Source organism: Equus caballus, chromosome 1 (genome assembly GCF_041296265.1).
Source record: "Equus caballus isolate H_3958 breed thoroughbred chromosome 1, TB-T2T, whole genome shotgun sequence".
In the NCBI taxonomy this organism is placed as follows: Eukaryota; Metazoa; Chordata; class Mammalia; order Perissodactyla; family Equidae; genus Equus; species Equus caballus.
In genome coordinates, this window is record NC_091684.1 from 105886940 (window position 1) to 105902097 (window position 15158).

The following is a 15158-nucleotide window of genomic DNA, read 5'->3' on the forward strand; positions in this document are numbered from 1 at the left end:
TGGGTCAGCCCACGTAGTCAGGACACTTTCATTACCACTGTGTAATTTTAACAAGGGGCACAATGTCCATCACCCTGGGTTTTCCCATTTCTCGAAGGAGGGGTTGAGGCCTGGGCATTCCTTGGGGTCCTCCCCAGCCTGGGAGAATTATTATCAGCCAATGGGGCAATGGTGTTGACCAGACTCGTGCCCCCTGGGGCTGCTCCCAGGAACGTGAGGTGATGTCACCTTTCCCAGGAGCCAGGGGGCAGGTGTGACTTCCCTGGGCAGTCACACCTGTTTCGATCTTGCTTCTGGAAGAGGAGGCAGCCTTGTGTGTTGAATGATGCGAGGGCTTTAGAGTGACCAGGGCTCCCCTCCTTACCACTGTGTGGCTTTGGGCAGGTCCCCTCACCTCTCTGACTCTCAGTTGCCTATTCTGTGAAAAGGGAGAATATACTCTCTGCCTCACATCTGGAAGGACTGGATGAGATAATGCGGGTAAAGCCCCTGCCCCTGTAAAGAATAGGGGCGCAGCAAATGCTCCCCACGGGCCTCCAGCCTGCAGAGAGAGCTAGGAAGTCCATGATTGTCTGCCAGTGTGGCCAGCACAGGTGTCCAGGCCAATGAGGGCAGCGTCTCCCCTTACACAGTGGCACTATTGTTCCAGCTGGAGAAGCTGGACATGAACATGACCCTGGGGAGAGGGGAAGGGCAGTGCGGAGGCGGGAGAAGGGCTGCGAGCAGAAGGTAATGCCACAGAAAGCCCTGCTCCCTAAAAAGGGCTTCATGACCCGCTAGCATCCTGAAAAGGTCTGTGCAGCCCACTCCTATCCGTTAACTCGGAAGTGTTTTTGATGCACAGGAAGGAATGTTCTTCACGATGGAGTCCATCACCCGGCTTTGACAGGGCCTCTTCTGGGGCCCCCATGGAGCAGCCTAAGTTCTCACGCTCATCGTCTCCAATGAGCCTCACGCCCTGTGAAGCACCTGGGGAAAAAATCTAAAATCTCATCTGTATTAGTTTGCCGAAGTTGCCGTAAGACTGACTGGCTTAAAAGACAGAAATTAGTTTTCTCACAGTTCTGGAGGCTAGAAGTCCGAGATGGAGGTCTCAGCAGGGTTGGTTTCTTCTGAGACCTCTCTCCTTGGCTTGGCCTGTGTCTTCACATCATCTTCCCTCTGTAACTGTGTCCAAATTTCCACTTCTTATAGGGACACCGGTCACATTGGATCAGGTCCCACCCTGATGACCTCATTTCACCTTAATCACCTCTTTACAGACCCTGTCTCCAAATACAGTCACATTCTGAAGTGCTGGGGGATAGGACTTCAATATATGAATTTGGGGGGGTGGGCGGACAGGGGACACAATTAAGCCCATAACACCATTTTACAGGTGTAGCAACGGAGGCCAGAGAGGGTCAATGGCTTGTAGCAGGCAGGGCCAGGCCTAGAACCTGGGCAGGAGACCCTCCCTCTCTGTCCTCGCTTCTGTGCTGCCTCCCCAGAAATGACTAAGTGGGCCACCACTGCCCTGCCCCCAAAGGAAGTCGCCAGTCTACTTCCCCACCAATCCTCAGAGTTGATGGGAAGTGAGAGGTCAGGCAAGGTACTGTGCTGGGCACAGGCAGGTGGGGAGAGGGCCGGAAGCTCTCCAGGGCAGTGGTTTTCAAACGTTTACGTGCATACGAATCACCTGGGGTCCTTCTTAAAAGGCAGATTCCGGTTTAGCCTGTCTGGGGAAGGGCCTGAGACCCTGCATTTCTAACAAGCTCCCAGATGACACTCATGCTCTTGGTCTGTGGGCCACACTTTGAAGAGTGGCAAGGTTTAGACCAGCACTGTCCATTACAAATGTAACGGGAGCTGTTAAAATTAAATTACAATTAGAAAATTTTAAGTTTTCTAATAACCACATCAAAATAAAGTAAAAAGAAACAAGTGAAATTAACACTAATACATTTTGAACCCAATATTTCCAAAACACTATCCTTTCAGTGCACGAAGCCATATAAAAATCGTTAATGAGAAATCTTAAACTCTTTTTTTTGTACTAAGTCTTCAAAATCCAGTAGGTATTATATATAGACAGCACATCTCACGTTGGACTTGAAATTTTTATCAGAAATATTTGATCACAAAATTTACAGTTGAAAAAGTAAAATCACACACCTAAGTTGTTCCCAACCTACTTAAAAGTTTTCTAATAACTGAATCCAGCATCAGTTTTTAAATTTGAATTTAAGTTAATTCAAATTAAATAAAATTAACAATTCAGTTCTTTGGTTATATGACCCCATTTCAAGCGCTGAAAAGCTACATATGGCTCGTGGCTTCTGTATTGGACAGCGCAGGACTAGACTGCCAGGGAACAGAATGACAGAAATGAGGGCTTCGCCGGCTCCAGAGAGAACTTGGGAGTGAAACAGCCCAAGAGCCAAACAGCAGCCAGAGCAGGAGCTCAGAGAAGGGGCTGTTGGGAGCAAAGGGCTTGAGGCTACTCTGCTGCACCCCAACATCCAAGCCTCAGGTGTCGTAGCCTGCTCTAGAGGAAGGGGTCCCGAGAGGCAGGGTCAGGTGCTGGCCCCAGGGCACTGCCCTTCAGTGACACTCTCACAAGCCCCAGGGTCTCTGGAGAGGGCACAGGAGGGTGAAGAGACCCCAAACCTATCCCCAGGTAGGAATGGGTTGAAAAACAAGAACTACTTCTGGGGAAAACCAAAAAGCATTTCTGGGGGTGGATTCTGGAGAATGTCCTGCACACAGGAGCTTGACCCTGGCCCGGGCGCCTCCAGGAGGCAAAACTAGGACCGAGGGTGACATTATGGAAGGCTGCTTGGGGCTCAGACCAAGGATGAGTTTTAAAACTAGGGGGATTTTCCAGTAGTGGGAACAGGGAGCTCCCTGCCCCTGGAATCCTGGAGAGAAAATATTCTAAATAATCACACACACCTCACCATCCCTCTTCCCGCCTCCCCCCACCGCTGTGGAATACCAAAGCAGAGACTGAAGCTACAAGTCGACGGGCTGCAGAGGGATTTCTTGCTGTACAGAGAGTTAGATAATACGAGTCCGCTCCACCCAGATCCTCCTGATTCTGTATTTGGAGTAACTGCCAACATTTACTGTGCATTTACATTTACTGAGAGTTGGGCAATGAGCTGAGCACCTCATCCTCACTGAAGCCATGAGCCTGTCCTCTGTTATCCCCACTTCTCAGAGGAGGAAACTGAATCACGGAGGAGTGAAGTCACTTCTCACAGCTAGAAGGTGCTGGAGCTAGGATTTCACAGTGGGTGTCTGGTTCCCAAGCAGGCGCCTATCACTGCTCCATTCTGCTTAGAGGGCAGGTTAGCCTGTCTTGTCCTCTTCCCACTCAGCCTTAACCAGTGACATTTCCCACCTGGCCCCACTCACTGTGGAGCTGACAACTACCACGCCAGGCCCCGCTGGGTTGGAGGAGAGGTTGAAAGCCCTGGATCCGCCACAGTTGCCATTGCCTCCCCAAACACATTGAAAATGTCCCTCCCTCTCTTGTGTGTCTCCCTTGCAAGTATAAGGTGTGCTTTCTCAGACCCCCTGCGATGAGGGAGAGGGCAGGGCAGAGGGGATAGGGCTGGCCCAGATCCCACGCCCACAGCCCGGCTTCCACATGGCTGAGCAGGAACCCGGGAGCGGACGCACACAAAGGAGGGCTTTGAGGTGGCTCCAGCCAAGCCCAGGCCAGTCCCCTCTCCCCCCTGCTGCTTCGCTAGCCCCAATCTGGGCCTCCCTGTGAGCCCGATTTAACAGGAAACTGTGGGCCGTGAGAAGTTCCTTGTGACACACTAATCCCAGGCTGCTGACTGGACCACACCCCCAGTGGAGGCAACCTCCCCGCTCTGGCTCCCCAAGGACGCAGGCACCAGGTGGCCCCAAGGAGGAGCTGCCGACCTAGCAGGTAAGTCAGTAGCAGGGGCCTGACTGGGCCAGGGAGCCCAGGACTGGGGTGAGGACCGGGGCGGGTGGGGGTAGAGACCACATCCCAGGCTGCCTGTGAAACAAATCTTACCTGGCCATTCTCCGGGCTGAGCCAGACCAACCTGATGGCAGATTTAGCAAATAAAAATACAGGACACCCAGTTAAATGGGAATTTCAGATGAACAGCAAATACTTTTTTAGTATAAAGATATCCCAGATATTGGAAGGAACATACTTCAAAAGTATTTGTTGGGGCTGGCCCCGTGGCCGAGTGGTTAAGTTCTCGCGCTCCGCTTCAGCGGCCCAGGGTTTCACCGGTTCGGATCCTGGGCACGGACATGGCACCGCTTATCAGGCCACGCTGAGGCAGCGTCCCACGTAGCACAACCAGAGGTTCTCACAACTAGAATCTACAACTATGTATTAGGGGGCTTTGGGGAGAAGAAGAGGGGAAAAAAAAAAAAAAGATTAGCTCGGGTGCCAATCTTTAAAAAAAAAAGTATTTGTTGTTCATCTGAAATTCACATGTAATTGGGCATTCTGTATTTTATCTGGCAGTCCTAGAAAACACTCAATGTGGAGTGGGAATGGGTGTTCTTTCATTGTATACAGGTCATAAATCAGTATTTTAAAAAACCAAAGTTAACAGATTGGGCGTATTTAAAAAGGAGTTGCTGTAGTGACTTTAACCTTCCACGTCTAAGATCTAGGATCTTGTCCTCATGATTTGCTTCACTGGCTAGGGGGTGTCCAGCCACTGCCTCTCCTGTCCGAGCTCCTCCGGGCAGGTCTAGCAGCTTCTCCATTCCTGTCCCAGCAAAACCCGAAGGAGAGCACAGCAGCATTTCAGTCTGTCCATCTCTACGTCTGCATATTGGGAAGTCTACCAGTCAGAGAGATGGCTCAGATTTGGTTCCTGTTGCTGGGTTACAGCCTCCAGACCTTCCCTGCCCTGGCTGGGGTGGTGGAGTGGGAGAGGCAGGAAATGGGAGATCCTCAGATATTCTCCAGGATCCTCCAAGTCCCTCTGTGCAAGTTGGGGTAGTGATCAGTAGAATGCTAAGAAAGAGAAAGGAAACTATGTTTTGGAGCAAAACACTGTGCTATGTACCTTACAGAAATCATACGATCTTCATTACAACTCTAGTCGGCAGGCACGATTATTATCCTCAATTTGCAGATGAGGAAACAGAGGCTCAGAAAGGTTAAATAACATGCCTAAGGTCACAGAGGTGGTAAATGCAAACCCAGGTCTCTCTGATGCTAAAGGCTTTTCCGGGACACCAGCTATCCTAGGGAGTTTGCCTGGAGAAGTCCTGGCTCTTGGTGTCAAAGCAGACTTGGCTTCAAACCCTACCCCTGCCACTTACCAACAGTGAATAGTGACAGAACTGACCACTGGGAACCTGGTCAGCGGCAGGCACAGGGTGGGGATGGGTCCTTGAAGGCACTGGGGATGTTTAGGTAGGAGAGGAGAAAACCTGGAAACAGGACAGCTGTCTCCCAGAATACTCAGTGGTGAGCAGGTTGTCATGTGGGCAATGGATGAGATTCATTCTGGTGGCCAAGCATGGCCAAGCACTGCTTCTGTGTACGTTATTTAATTAAATCTTCATAACCCTCCCATCTCCCTTTCACAGGGGACAATCACATCTCAGAACCCAGGTCTGACTTTTGCCACAACAGGCTGCCTCTTGGTGCTGAAAGTCACAGCTTGGGCTTGAGTCCTGATCCCTGGCTATTTCTGGCTGTGTGACCTTGGACGAGTCATTTATTCTCCCGGGCCTGTTTTCTCCTATGTAAAATGGGAATAATAATGCCAGCCCCGGCTCTGAGATGTCGATTTGAAAATACTTAGTGCGTCACAAAGCACAGCACACACACCCCGTATGATGCTTATGTAACTAGTGATCACCCCTCCTGGGAACAAATGGACTGGGAAGGGCCCATCCAATAGGCTGGGAAGTTTCTGAGGTCCCCCTTTGGGCTGGAGAAGGGGGGCCACAAACGGGAGGAGGCACTGCCTTATCCTGCAGTGACCATGTAACAGATTGGAGGCCAACATGAGTTTTTTCCTGGCTGGACCAACTCGTCTTAAGAATTGCGGTTTGAGGTCTTGTTGCGTGTATTCCTTCTCGCGGAGGGTTTGCCAAAGCGTCGCCCAAGAGGCATCTTCAGAGCCACCTGGGGTGCTGCTTTAAAGTGCAGATTCCTGAGCCCCCATCAGACCTCCTGAATCAGGATCACAGGCTGCAGGGCCAGGCACCTGCATTTCTAACAAACGCCCTCGGTGATTCTGCTGCACAGGACGGTCTGAGATCCGTGGTTCTGAGACAGTATCAGAACAGTCCCTCCATACCACTGCAGCCCCGACTTCTTCTCCTAGGGAGGAGGGGCCTGGAGGGACCAGGACGCAGGAAGCAGGCCCTTCTTTCTCAGAGGACTCCGAGTCGTCCAGAGGCAGCATGTCAGAGGGGGTGAGTACCCCTTCCCCTGGGCTCCCCTCCATCCGCCTTCCCTCCTACCCTCTCTCCCTCCCTGTTTCTCCATCATCTGGGCTGCCCAGGGAGATGGGTTCTCACTCCTACAGTCTCTCTGTGGCTCCTGACACACCCAGAGGGAGGAGGCTTACCAGGAGCTTGGGCAGAAGCACTAATCTAGGGTCTGAGCAGCCCCTTTCCAGTGGCTCGCTTGGGCTGAAGGGGGCCTCGTCCTGCTTTTCCCTGACTCCTCTCTGCCTAGGCGGGCACATTCCGCATGGTCCCCGAAGAGGAACAGGAGCTCCGTGCCCAGCTGGAGCGGCTAACAACCAAGGACCACGGGCCTGTCTTTGGCCGGTGCAGCCAGCTACCCCGCCATACCTTGCAGAAGGTGAGGAGCCCCAGGGTGCCGGGAGGGGCAGGCCAGGGAGGCAACAGGGGGGAATGTCAATAGCATCCTCCCTCCTGTACACAGAGTCCCGCCCCAGCTCTCCAGGTCATCCTGGACCTAATGGATTGGCCGGTTCTAGGAGCCATCCTAGAGGTCAGGGCCATGGTAGCAGCTGGGCTGACCAGACATCCAAACCAGCCTAATCCAAAACTACAGCACCAACATGGTTCCGTGAAACCAGTGCCAAGACCCAGGGCCTCTGGACCAGGGGACCAGGGATCATCCTAGACTCACATGTGAGGAACAGTGGTTTGCAAGTAGCCCTGGAGAACGGGGCTCCAACTGCTGCCCCCACTAGATAGGCAAGAGGCCTGAGTTCTAGAATCAGACCTACTTCCAATTTGCTGTGTGACCTTGAGCAAACTGCTTTCCCTCTCTGGGTGTTGCATTTTGTACCTATGAAAGAAGGTTGTTGGACCAGCTCAGAGATTATCAGACTGTGCTCTGCAGAGGTTGGCAGAGCTGTCTTAGGACTGAGCTGAGCCTGAGCTCCTGGCTTCTGTCTTTGCTTCCCTGGGCGTCTCAGTGGAAAGATGCTCTGAGCTTCCTCAGACCTGACTCCCCAGCCCATGCCTTCCCCCATCATGCTGTCCAAAGAGAGGGCTACCTGAGACATCCTGGGGCTTCCCCAGGCCGGCCAAGGGGAGGAGGTGCGGCTCTGGGGCAAGGGTAGGCTGCCATCTGCTGGCTATCTTTGTTTTTGAAAAGACTGGAATTAAGCCTAGGAGGCAGCAGAGGAAAACGATTAAGAGTCCAGCCTGAGCAGGAGTCGTAGCTCCACCTCTTTCTGTCTGGGTGACCTCGGACAAGAATATCTTCCCCTCTCTGAGCTTCGGTGTGCTCATCCTGAGAAATGGGGACAAGAATACCAACCTTGCTGTGACGGGTTGTGGCAAAGATGTGAAAACATAATTCCCTTAAAGGACTTAGCAGGGTGCTAAGGAAGGGCTCCGGCGGGTGTAGGCTGTCACGATTAGAAACATTTAGACCTCTGCCTGTCTCCTGCAAACAAACCCAGGATGAGCGGTTTGACCTGATTCTCTTCAGAGGCAGTAGTTGGCAGTTGGAGGCGCCGCCCCTCCAGATGCTGCCCTTGTGGGCGGTCAGAGGGGTGCTGGCCCTGCGGCAGGCCCCTCGCCCGCCCTGCAGCCGGCCTGGCCTTGGTGGGAGACTCACCGGTGCGTCTTGCTCCGCGCCAGCTCGTGACTTCGCGCCTCCACTACCCCCTTGTTTCAGGCCAAGGACGAGCTGAATGAGACGGAGGAGACCCGGGAGGAGGTGGTGCGAGAGCTGCAGGAGCTGGTGCAGGCGCAGGCGGCCTCTGGGCAGGAGCTGGCCCGCGCGGTGGCCGAGAGGGTGCAGGGATGGGACAGCGCCTTCTTCCTGCGCTTCATCCGCGCGCGGAAGTTCCACGTGGGGCGCGCCTACGAGCTGCTCAAGGGTGAGGCCTGCGCTGGGGGGCCGGCCCTAGGAAGGCTGGGGCGGGGGGGGTCATGCGGATGGCCTTGACCTTCATCCAAGCAGTGAGGAGACCCACCCCTCCACTTCCCTCCCCTGCCTGCCCTGCGCAGTGCCTCTCACTGAGCTGAGCCTCCTTACCCTTATCTGTACAGCGCTGTGTGAGCTAAAGAGCCTCCAACATCATCCCTGTCAGTTCTGACAGTGAATGAAGGAGCCTGGCAGGATCAGGTTCCTAGAGATCCGGCTCCTCTCTCCTCTCTCTCAGTCTTGCGATGTAATGAGTAGAGCTGAGTCACCCAAACTGGGTGCCCGAGGAGAGGAGGATCCCCGTCCCCCACCCCCAGAGACCCGGCTCTGGCTCTGCAGTGCTGCAGGGAAGGTGGGTATGAGCCTGACTCCTTGCAGGGACCTAAACCTCTGCAAAGTGGAATTGAAGATGGCGCCAGCCCTGGGAAGGAGCCCCGGGGACGGAACTGCCCTGGCCCTGCTGGCTGAGGGAAGACGAGTTTCCTAAGGAAATCCCGAGCGTGGTGCTGGTGCAGGGAGGGGTGTCTGCGCCGACCCTCTGCAGGCTGATGGTTGTCCTCTTCTTCCTTCATCTTTCCTTCCCCAAATGTCAGTTCACTGCCGGGCTGTGCCAACCACCGCTTTAGGCCAAAGGGTGCAGCAGGGAACAAAGCAGACAAAACCACCTGTTCTTGTGGACCTTACATTCTAACGGTGGAAGTAATAAACCACATAAATAAAATAAATATGTACAGACTGTTCGATAGTAAGAAGGGAGAATGAGAAAAATAAAGCAGGCAGATGTAAAGGATTGAGGGGTTGAAGTATTAGGTAAAAGTGGCCGGGGTGGCCCCATTGCAAAGGGAGCTTTTGAAGAAAAACCCAAAAGAAATGAGGTTTCTGGGGAAGAGCAGTCGGCAGAGGGAGCAGAAGGACGAAGGCTGGGCTGGGAGTGTGCTGGGGTGTCGCAGAGCAGCGAGAGGGGGTCGGTGGCATTCCTGATGCTCCTGGAACACCTCCTCTGGGCCTGGCCCCTCCGGCTTGGTGGTGGAGACCACCACAGGGAGGGGGACCCTAATCAGGACCAGTGAAGTGGAGTGCGGCTGGAACTTGGAGGGGTGTCTGTGGCCTGCCTGGGGTTTGGGTTTTATTTTGGAGTTTTCTCCCCCCTTCACTCAGCTAACCCTGTGCCCAACTGAAAAACCTGTGCCTCTGCCCATGGGAAGGAGAAAATCGGTAATAATTGTCCTCGGATTTAGGATTACGCCTCATGTTTGTACGGTTTACAAATGACGTTCATACCTAGCATCTTGTTAATTCCTGCAAAAATTTGGTAAGATAAGCCAATATTATCCTCCCATTTTTTGGAGAGGAAACATGGGGCTCAGAAAGGTTGAGTATCCTGCTTGGTCACACACAGGACGCATGTGGAGGAACCAGGTCTCTGGACTCCCACCGTGTGCCACTCCAGGATGGGCGGGCTTCCTGAGGGGGCTCCTCTGCTCTCCCTCCCCCAGGTTACGTGAATTTCCGGCTTCAGTACCCTGAGCTCTTCAACAGCCTGTCCTTGGAGGCTGTCCGCTGCACCATCGAGGCTGGCTACCCTGGTGTCCTGTCCAGTCGGGACAGGTATGGCCGAGTGGTCATGCTCTTCAACATTGAGAACTGGGACTGTGAAGAAATCACCTTCGATGAGGTCAGTGGGGGCTCGCCTGGCTCCCTCCCACCCTCTGGGCTGGATTCCCTCCCACAATCTTGGCCTCTCTTGGACCCTCATTCCTGGCTCCCCAGGAGGTGAAGTCCGTGGAGGAGGGGAGAGGCAGGCAGCCAGTGCCACCAAGCCCTTTTTGGGGGGCGTGTGGAATTCCTAGGATGTGCCAGGGCAGCTGGAAACCCAGCAGCTTTGCAGGCAGAGCTCACTGGCCAGTACATGGCTGCCCCCTGGTGTCCCTGCCAAGTGGGAGTGACAGCTGTAGGCCGTGAGCTAGGGTCAGCCCTTCCCACTGCTGAAAGCTGAGAGCACACAGAGAACAGGGGTTAGTGGCCTGTGGGTAGGAGAGACTCGAGAAAGCACAGGTTCCAACCTGATTAGCAGCCTGAGGTCTCTGCATTTATAAGTATGCGATTTCGCTTGTCAAGCCCTTGAGAGAGCTGCCCTAAGCGGGGCAGTCAGGGTTTGTGTTGGGAGAACTTTGGCGTGTGCCACGAAGCCTTCAAGGAAAATAGTGCAAACTCATTTTAGAAAATGCTATCTAGTTGTCCCGACACCATTTGTTAAAAAGTCTTTCTTCCCAATGACTTGAGATTCTGTCTTTATCACATTCTGTATTTTCATGTGTGCTTGGGTCTATTTCTGGACTTTCTGTTCTGTGCCAGGGGTCTCCGTCTATGCATGCTGCAGTACCACACTGTTTTAATTATAGAGATTGTATAGAATGTTTGATACCTGTTAGGGTTGGTTCTGTCCTTATTCCTCCTCTTTTTCAGGACTTTCCTAGCTATTCTTATATGTTTATTTTCCCCTATGAACTTAGAATTAACTTGTCTAGCCCCAGGAGAAAGCTTAGGTGTGTTTTTGTTGGGATAACATTAAATATAAATAACATCCTCAAGGAGAATTAGCATCTTCATGAATGCAGCATCTTTGGCCAGTTGTACTGTCCACAAGGGACGCCTTCTCTTTCACAAGCCTACGTCTGAGTTTTCAGGAGCGTTTTAAAGTTCTCCACATAAACCTTATGAACATTTCTCATTGTTTGTCTTAAGTATTTATTTTACTGTAGTTGCTATAAATGAGGCTTTCTCTGCCATTATATCTTCTAATTGGTTATTGTTTGTGTATATGAAGATTATTGTTTTTGTATGTTAATTTTATATCCTGGTACTTTACTGAGTTCTTTTCTTATTTATATAATTGATTCTCTTGGATTTTCCAAGAATACTATCCTAATATTGTAAATAGAGGAAATTGTTTTTCTTTTCCTTTTCTATTGCTTATGCCACTGATTTTTTTTAACTTGATTGCATTGGCTAATACTTCCAACACAGAGTTAAATGGTGGTGGAGACAGTCAACATCCTTATCTTGTTCCTGCTCTTATCAGGGATGCCTAGAGTGTTTTCCACTAAATAAGATACTGGCTTTAGGACTGAAGCATATATGTGTGTGTGTGAATGTATAGACACATTCAGGAAGAGACAAAAATATTTTTCTTATGACATAAGTGATATCTGCTCTTTAGAAAATGCAAAAAATCACAAACGTAAAGTCATCCACCGTTCTTCCATCTAGAGATTTCTACCATTGACATCCTTCCAATTGATTTTTTCTAGAAACACACACATGCACACTTACGCATATTTTTCTCATATAAAAATGGATCATACTCTACAATAATATATCATGAATGAACATTTTCCTGTATCATTAGTCTTATGTATTATTTTTAACTGCTCCAGAATATTCCATGGCATGAATGTATCATAATTTCACTGGCCACTTATTGTTGGGCATTTAGGTTGTTTGCAATGTGTTTACTATTATAAGGGCACAGGGACAAACCTTCTGGCATCTAACCATAGATATGATATTCAAGGTTATTTTCTTGGGATACACTCATGGAAGTGGAATATCCCACCTCGAAGCCTGTGACAAGCCACCTCCAGTAAAGGATGTAGCAGGTTGCTCTCCTCTCGGGACCTTGAGCCTTACTGTCTTTGTGGGACAGATCTTACAGCCTGTTCACCTTGTGCCCAAGATCTTGCAGGCATATTGTTTCATCCTGGAGAAGCTACTGGAGAATGAGGAGACTCAGATTAACGGCTTCTGCATCATCGAGAACTTCAAGGGCTTTACCATGCAGCAGGCCGCCGGCCTCCGGGCTTCCGATCTCAGGAAGATGGTGGACATGCTCCAGGTGAGGCCTCGGAAGCTGTCTTGCAGGAGCCTCTCACATGTTGGGCAGCTGGGCCCGGTTTCCTGGTTTTATGGTGCTGGCAGGGACCTGAGAAGATGACCACCTAGACATCTATCCCACAGAAATAACCATAAAGAGCGATGACAACCACAGACACTTGCAGGGTGATCAATGGTGTGTCAAGTGTTCACATCCATGAATTCATTTCCCCCGTGAGAGCGTTCTCTCGCTGCTTCCCTGCTTCATTTTACAAACCTGGAAAGCCAGGCTGAGATTCGACTGACTTCTCAAGTTCATGAAACTCTAAAATGGCACAGGCCAGACTTGAACCTACGCTCTCTGATCTGGAATCACATTCTCTGTCGGCCTATGACACACTGCCTCTCTTTGAATGTGAATTTATCCTGAGAAACGGATGTCACTAACGCCCCTGACCACTCCCTCCTGGATATACTGATGTGTCGTTAGTCCGTTCTTAGAGCTAACTTTAAATCTACTTATGTGCGTCTGGGAAAGGAAGTGGGGGTCGTGGGAGGGTTTGGAGGACCATGAGGCATGACAGTGGGTCCCTGTGGTCTATAATAGTTTGCAGTCTACTCAGCAGGCAAGTGGGTTTGAAAGAACTCAGTCACCTAAGCAGCAAGCGAGGTGACCCTTCCATTTCTTTACCTACCTAATTGCCAGGTTTTATGCATCTGCAGGGAGAAGGTTGGGCCGTGTGGCTTCTGGGCCTCCCTCCAGCAGTTTGGAGCCTCAGTGCAGCCAGGGTGCCCCAGGTGCTGGCCCAGGGATGGAACCTTCAGTGGGCTGTCCTCTGGGGCAGCCGTGTGATGAGACAAGTCTGTCCTTGCGGCATGGGGAGAGGCAGTGGGAGCGTGAGTGGCAGCCTCTGAGGCCATGGGGGCTGTGTGGCGGGGTGCTCTCTGTCACTGCAGGATTCCTTCCCGGCCCGGTTCAAAGCCATCCACTTCATCCACCAGCCATGGTACTTCACCACGACCTACAACATGGTCAAGCCCTTCTTGAAGAGCAAGCTGCTCCAGAGGGTGAGTGCGGGGCCGCGCAGGGAAGGTGCTCAGTGAGCGAGGTGAGTGGGTGAGTGAGCGAGTGAGTGGGGGCTGTAGCGGGAAGGGTTCATGAGACAAGACGGGGTAGTGTGGGGAGAAGGGGACCCCACCTGAGCCCTCCCCAGACTCTGTTCCATGGTCCTGATTTGAGTGGATTCCGCAGACAGCACAACATGGAGGACTATGGAGAAGGACGTGACTGGGCAGAGACAACATACTGTGCCTTTGTCCTCCCCTCCCCTTCCTCCCCTCCAACCCATATCCTAGGGCACCCCCTGCTCAGCTCTGTCTCCTCTGCTTCCTTGCAGGTCTACGTCCACGGAGATGACCTCTCCGGCTTCTTCCAGGAGATCGACGAGGACATCCTGCCAGCCGACTTTGGAGGCACCCTGCCTAAGTACGATGGCAAGATCGTCGCCGAACAGCTCTTTGGCCCCCGGGCCCAAGCCGAGAATACAGCCTTCTGAGGACGTCTCCTGCTGTCAGCCCTGTAGTTAGGATCCCTGGGCCTCTCCTTAGCTGTCCTGGACCCAGAAGGCTGGGCAAAGGGCTGCCTGGAGTGACTGATGCTCCTGAACCTCCCTAAGCTTGGGTGAGCTCAGGTGTCACCCTCCACCCAAGTTGGGGTGCAATAAAACAGGGGGAATTCCCTTGAATGAGAAGAATTGGGGGCAGTTATATTCCTACTGCTTCTGAAGCTTTAGGACTGTGTCTTGTGTGGGCTTGAGTTTCCAAGACTCTAATTAAGCTTCTCAATGATTTCTTTCCTTTGTAACAGTTTTGCTACTTAGGGTCTGTGAAAACGGATAGGGAGGCTGGTTTAAAAGTCTCCTCCCTGGCCAAAAAAATACAATAAAAGGATAAAAGGGGTGGGGGGCGGGATAAGGGCAAATGATCTGGCAAGCCCAGTAATCTTGGCGGATGGTAGGCAGGGGAGGGGTGTTCCATGAAGTCCAGAGTGGAAGCAGCCTTGAAGAGGCTCCATTTTGCGGTGGCCTGGTCCCCGAGTCGGGTGCAATCTGATGTGTGCATGTGTAGTGATGGTCAGGAGCTTAGACCTCCTTCCAGGTGGCAGTTGTGTCCCCCTCTGTCTGTCTGTAGGGTCTCTCCTCCAGACCCCTGGCCTCAACGACCATTTTCCTTAGATATACAGATGCTGTCTTCTCTGAGCACTCTCAGTCCTCAATTATGCACTGCAAGCTTTCTTTGTCTTCCGTCTCAGGAACTTTACAGTCATGAACTTCTACTTTCCAGCTCTGCATATTTTGATGAATGCAAATGCTTTCCTCGGGTGTTTGGTGATTTTTGAACATGTGCTCATTTTTGTTAGAGGCTTTGGTTTGCTGGGCGTGCTGCTCCCTCTTGGGGAAGGGCTGGCTTCTTCTGGGCGTGGGGCTCCCAGGCATTGACAGATACTTCTCCCAAGACCCCACCCTGACTTTCCCACCTAGAGGCAGATGCTTCTTCCTGTTGTCTGGCTAGGGGTGGTGGGTGAGGGTCGACTGGCCTGGCTGCTCCCACTGAGGTACTCCAGTAATCATCCCAAGACTTCTCTACCCTTGCCTGGGGGTCAGCCCCTTCCTTGTGGCCATGGAGCACCCTTGGTGCTGCACCCACCTTGTGGGGCAGGACCGTCAGCTGCTTCCTGGGCTGTGGGTTCAATCCAGTCCCATCTGCCTTCACTCCTTCAGGAACTTCTTGATCCACAGAGAGCCCTCTTGCTTGTTTTCCAGCGTGGCTATGTACATGTACATGTCTACGTGAATGTACATATGTATATGCATTTATTTCTTACATCCTTTCTTTCATTGCTAGGGTTTGCAATGTATGCTCG

General features: G+C 51.9%; 1 protein-coding gene across 2 annotated transcripts; it reads left to right on the top strand.

Annotated features, from left to right (window-relative positions):
• The first annotated feature begins 3787 nt into the window (after positions 1–3787).
• On the top strand, positions 3788–14076 carry RLBP1 (retinaldehyde binding protein 1). 2 transcript variants are annotated; one of them, XM_023650202.2, is made up of 8 exons: positions 3788–3922; positions 6330–6420; positions 6686–6814; positions 8111–8315; positions 9859–10037; positions 12099–12257; positions 13193–13303; positions 13633–14076. In XM_023650202.2, exons 2-8 carry the CDS (start codon positions 6409–6411, stop codon positions 13789–13791), a joined length of 954 nt encoding a protein of 317 aa, XP_023505970.1. In that variant the 5' UTR covers positions 3788–3922; positions 6330–6408; the 3' UTR covers positions 13792–14076. The 2 variants fall into 2 exon arrangements, with proteins under 2 accessions (XP_023505970.1, XP_023505980.1); XM_023650212.2 differs by lacking the exon at positions 3788–3922 and having other exon boundaries at positions 5853–6420.
• Positions 14077–15158: the final 1082 nt, after the last annotated feature.

Bases quoted from the DNA above. Each gene is read 5' to 3' on its own strand.
- RLBP1 (XM_023650202.2), top strand. The intron at 10,038-12,098 runs GTCAGTGGGGGC...CTTGTGCCCAAG, and splicing joins AAGAAATCACCTTCGATGAG to ATCTTGCAGGCATATTGTTT. The intron at 12,258-13,192 runs GTGAGGCCTCGG...CTGTCACTGCAG, and splicing joins AGATGGTGGACATGCTCCAG to GATTCCTTCCCGGCCCGGTT.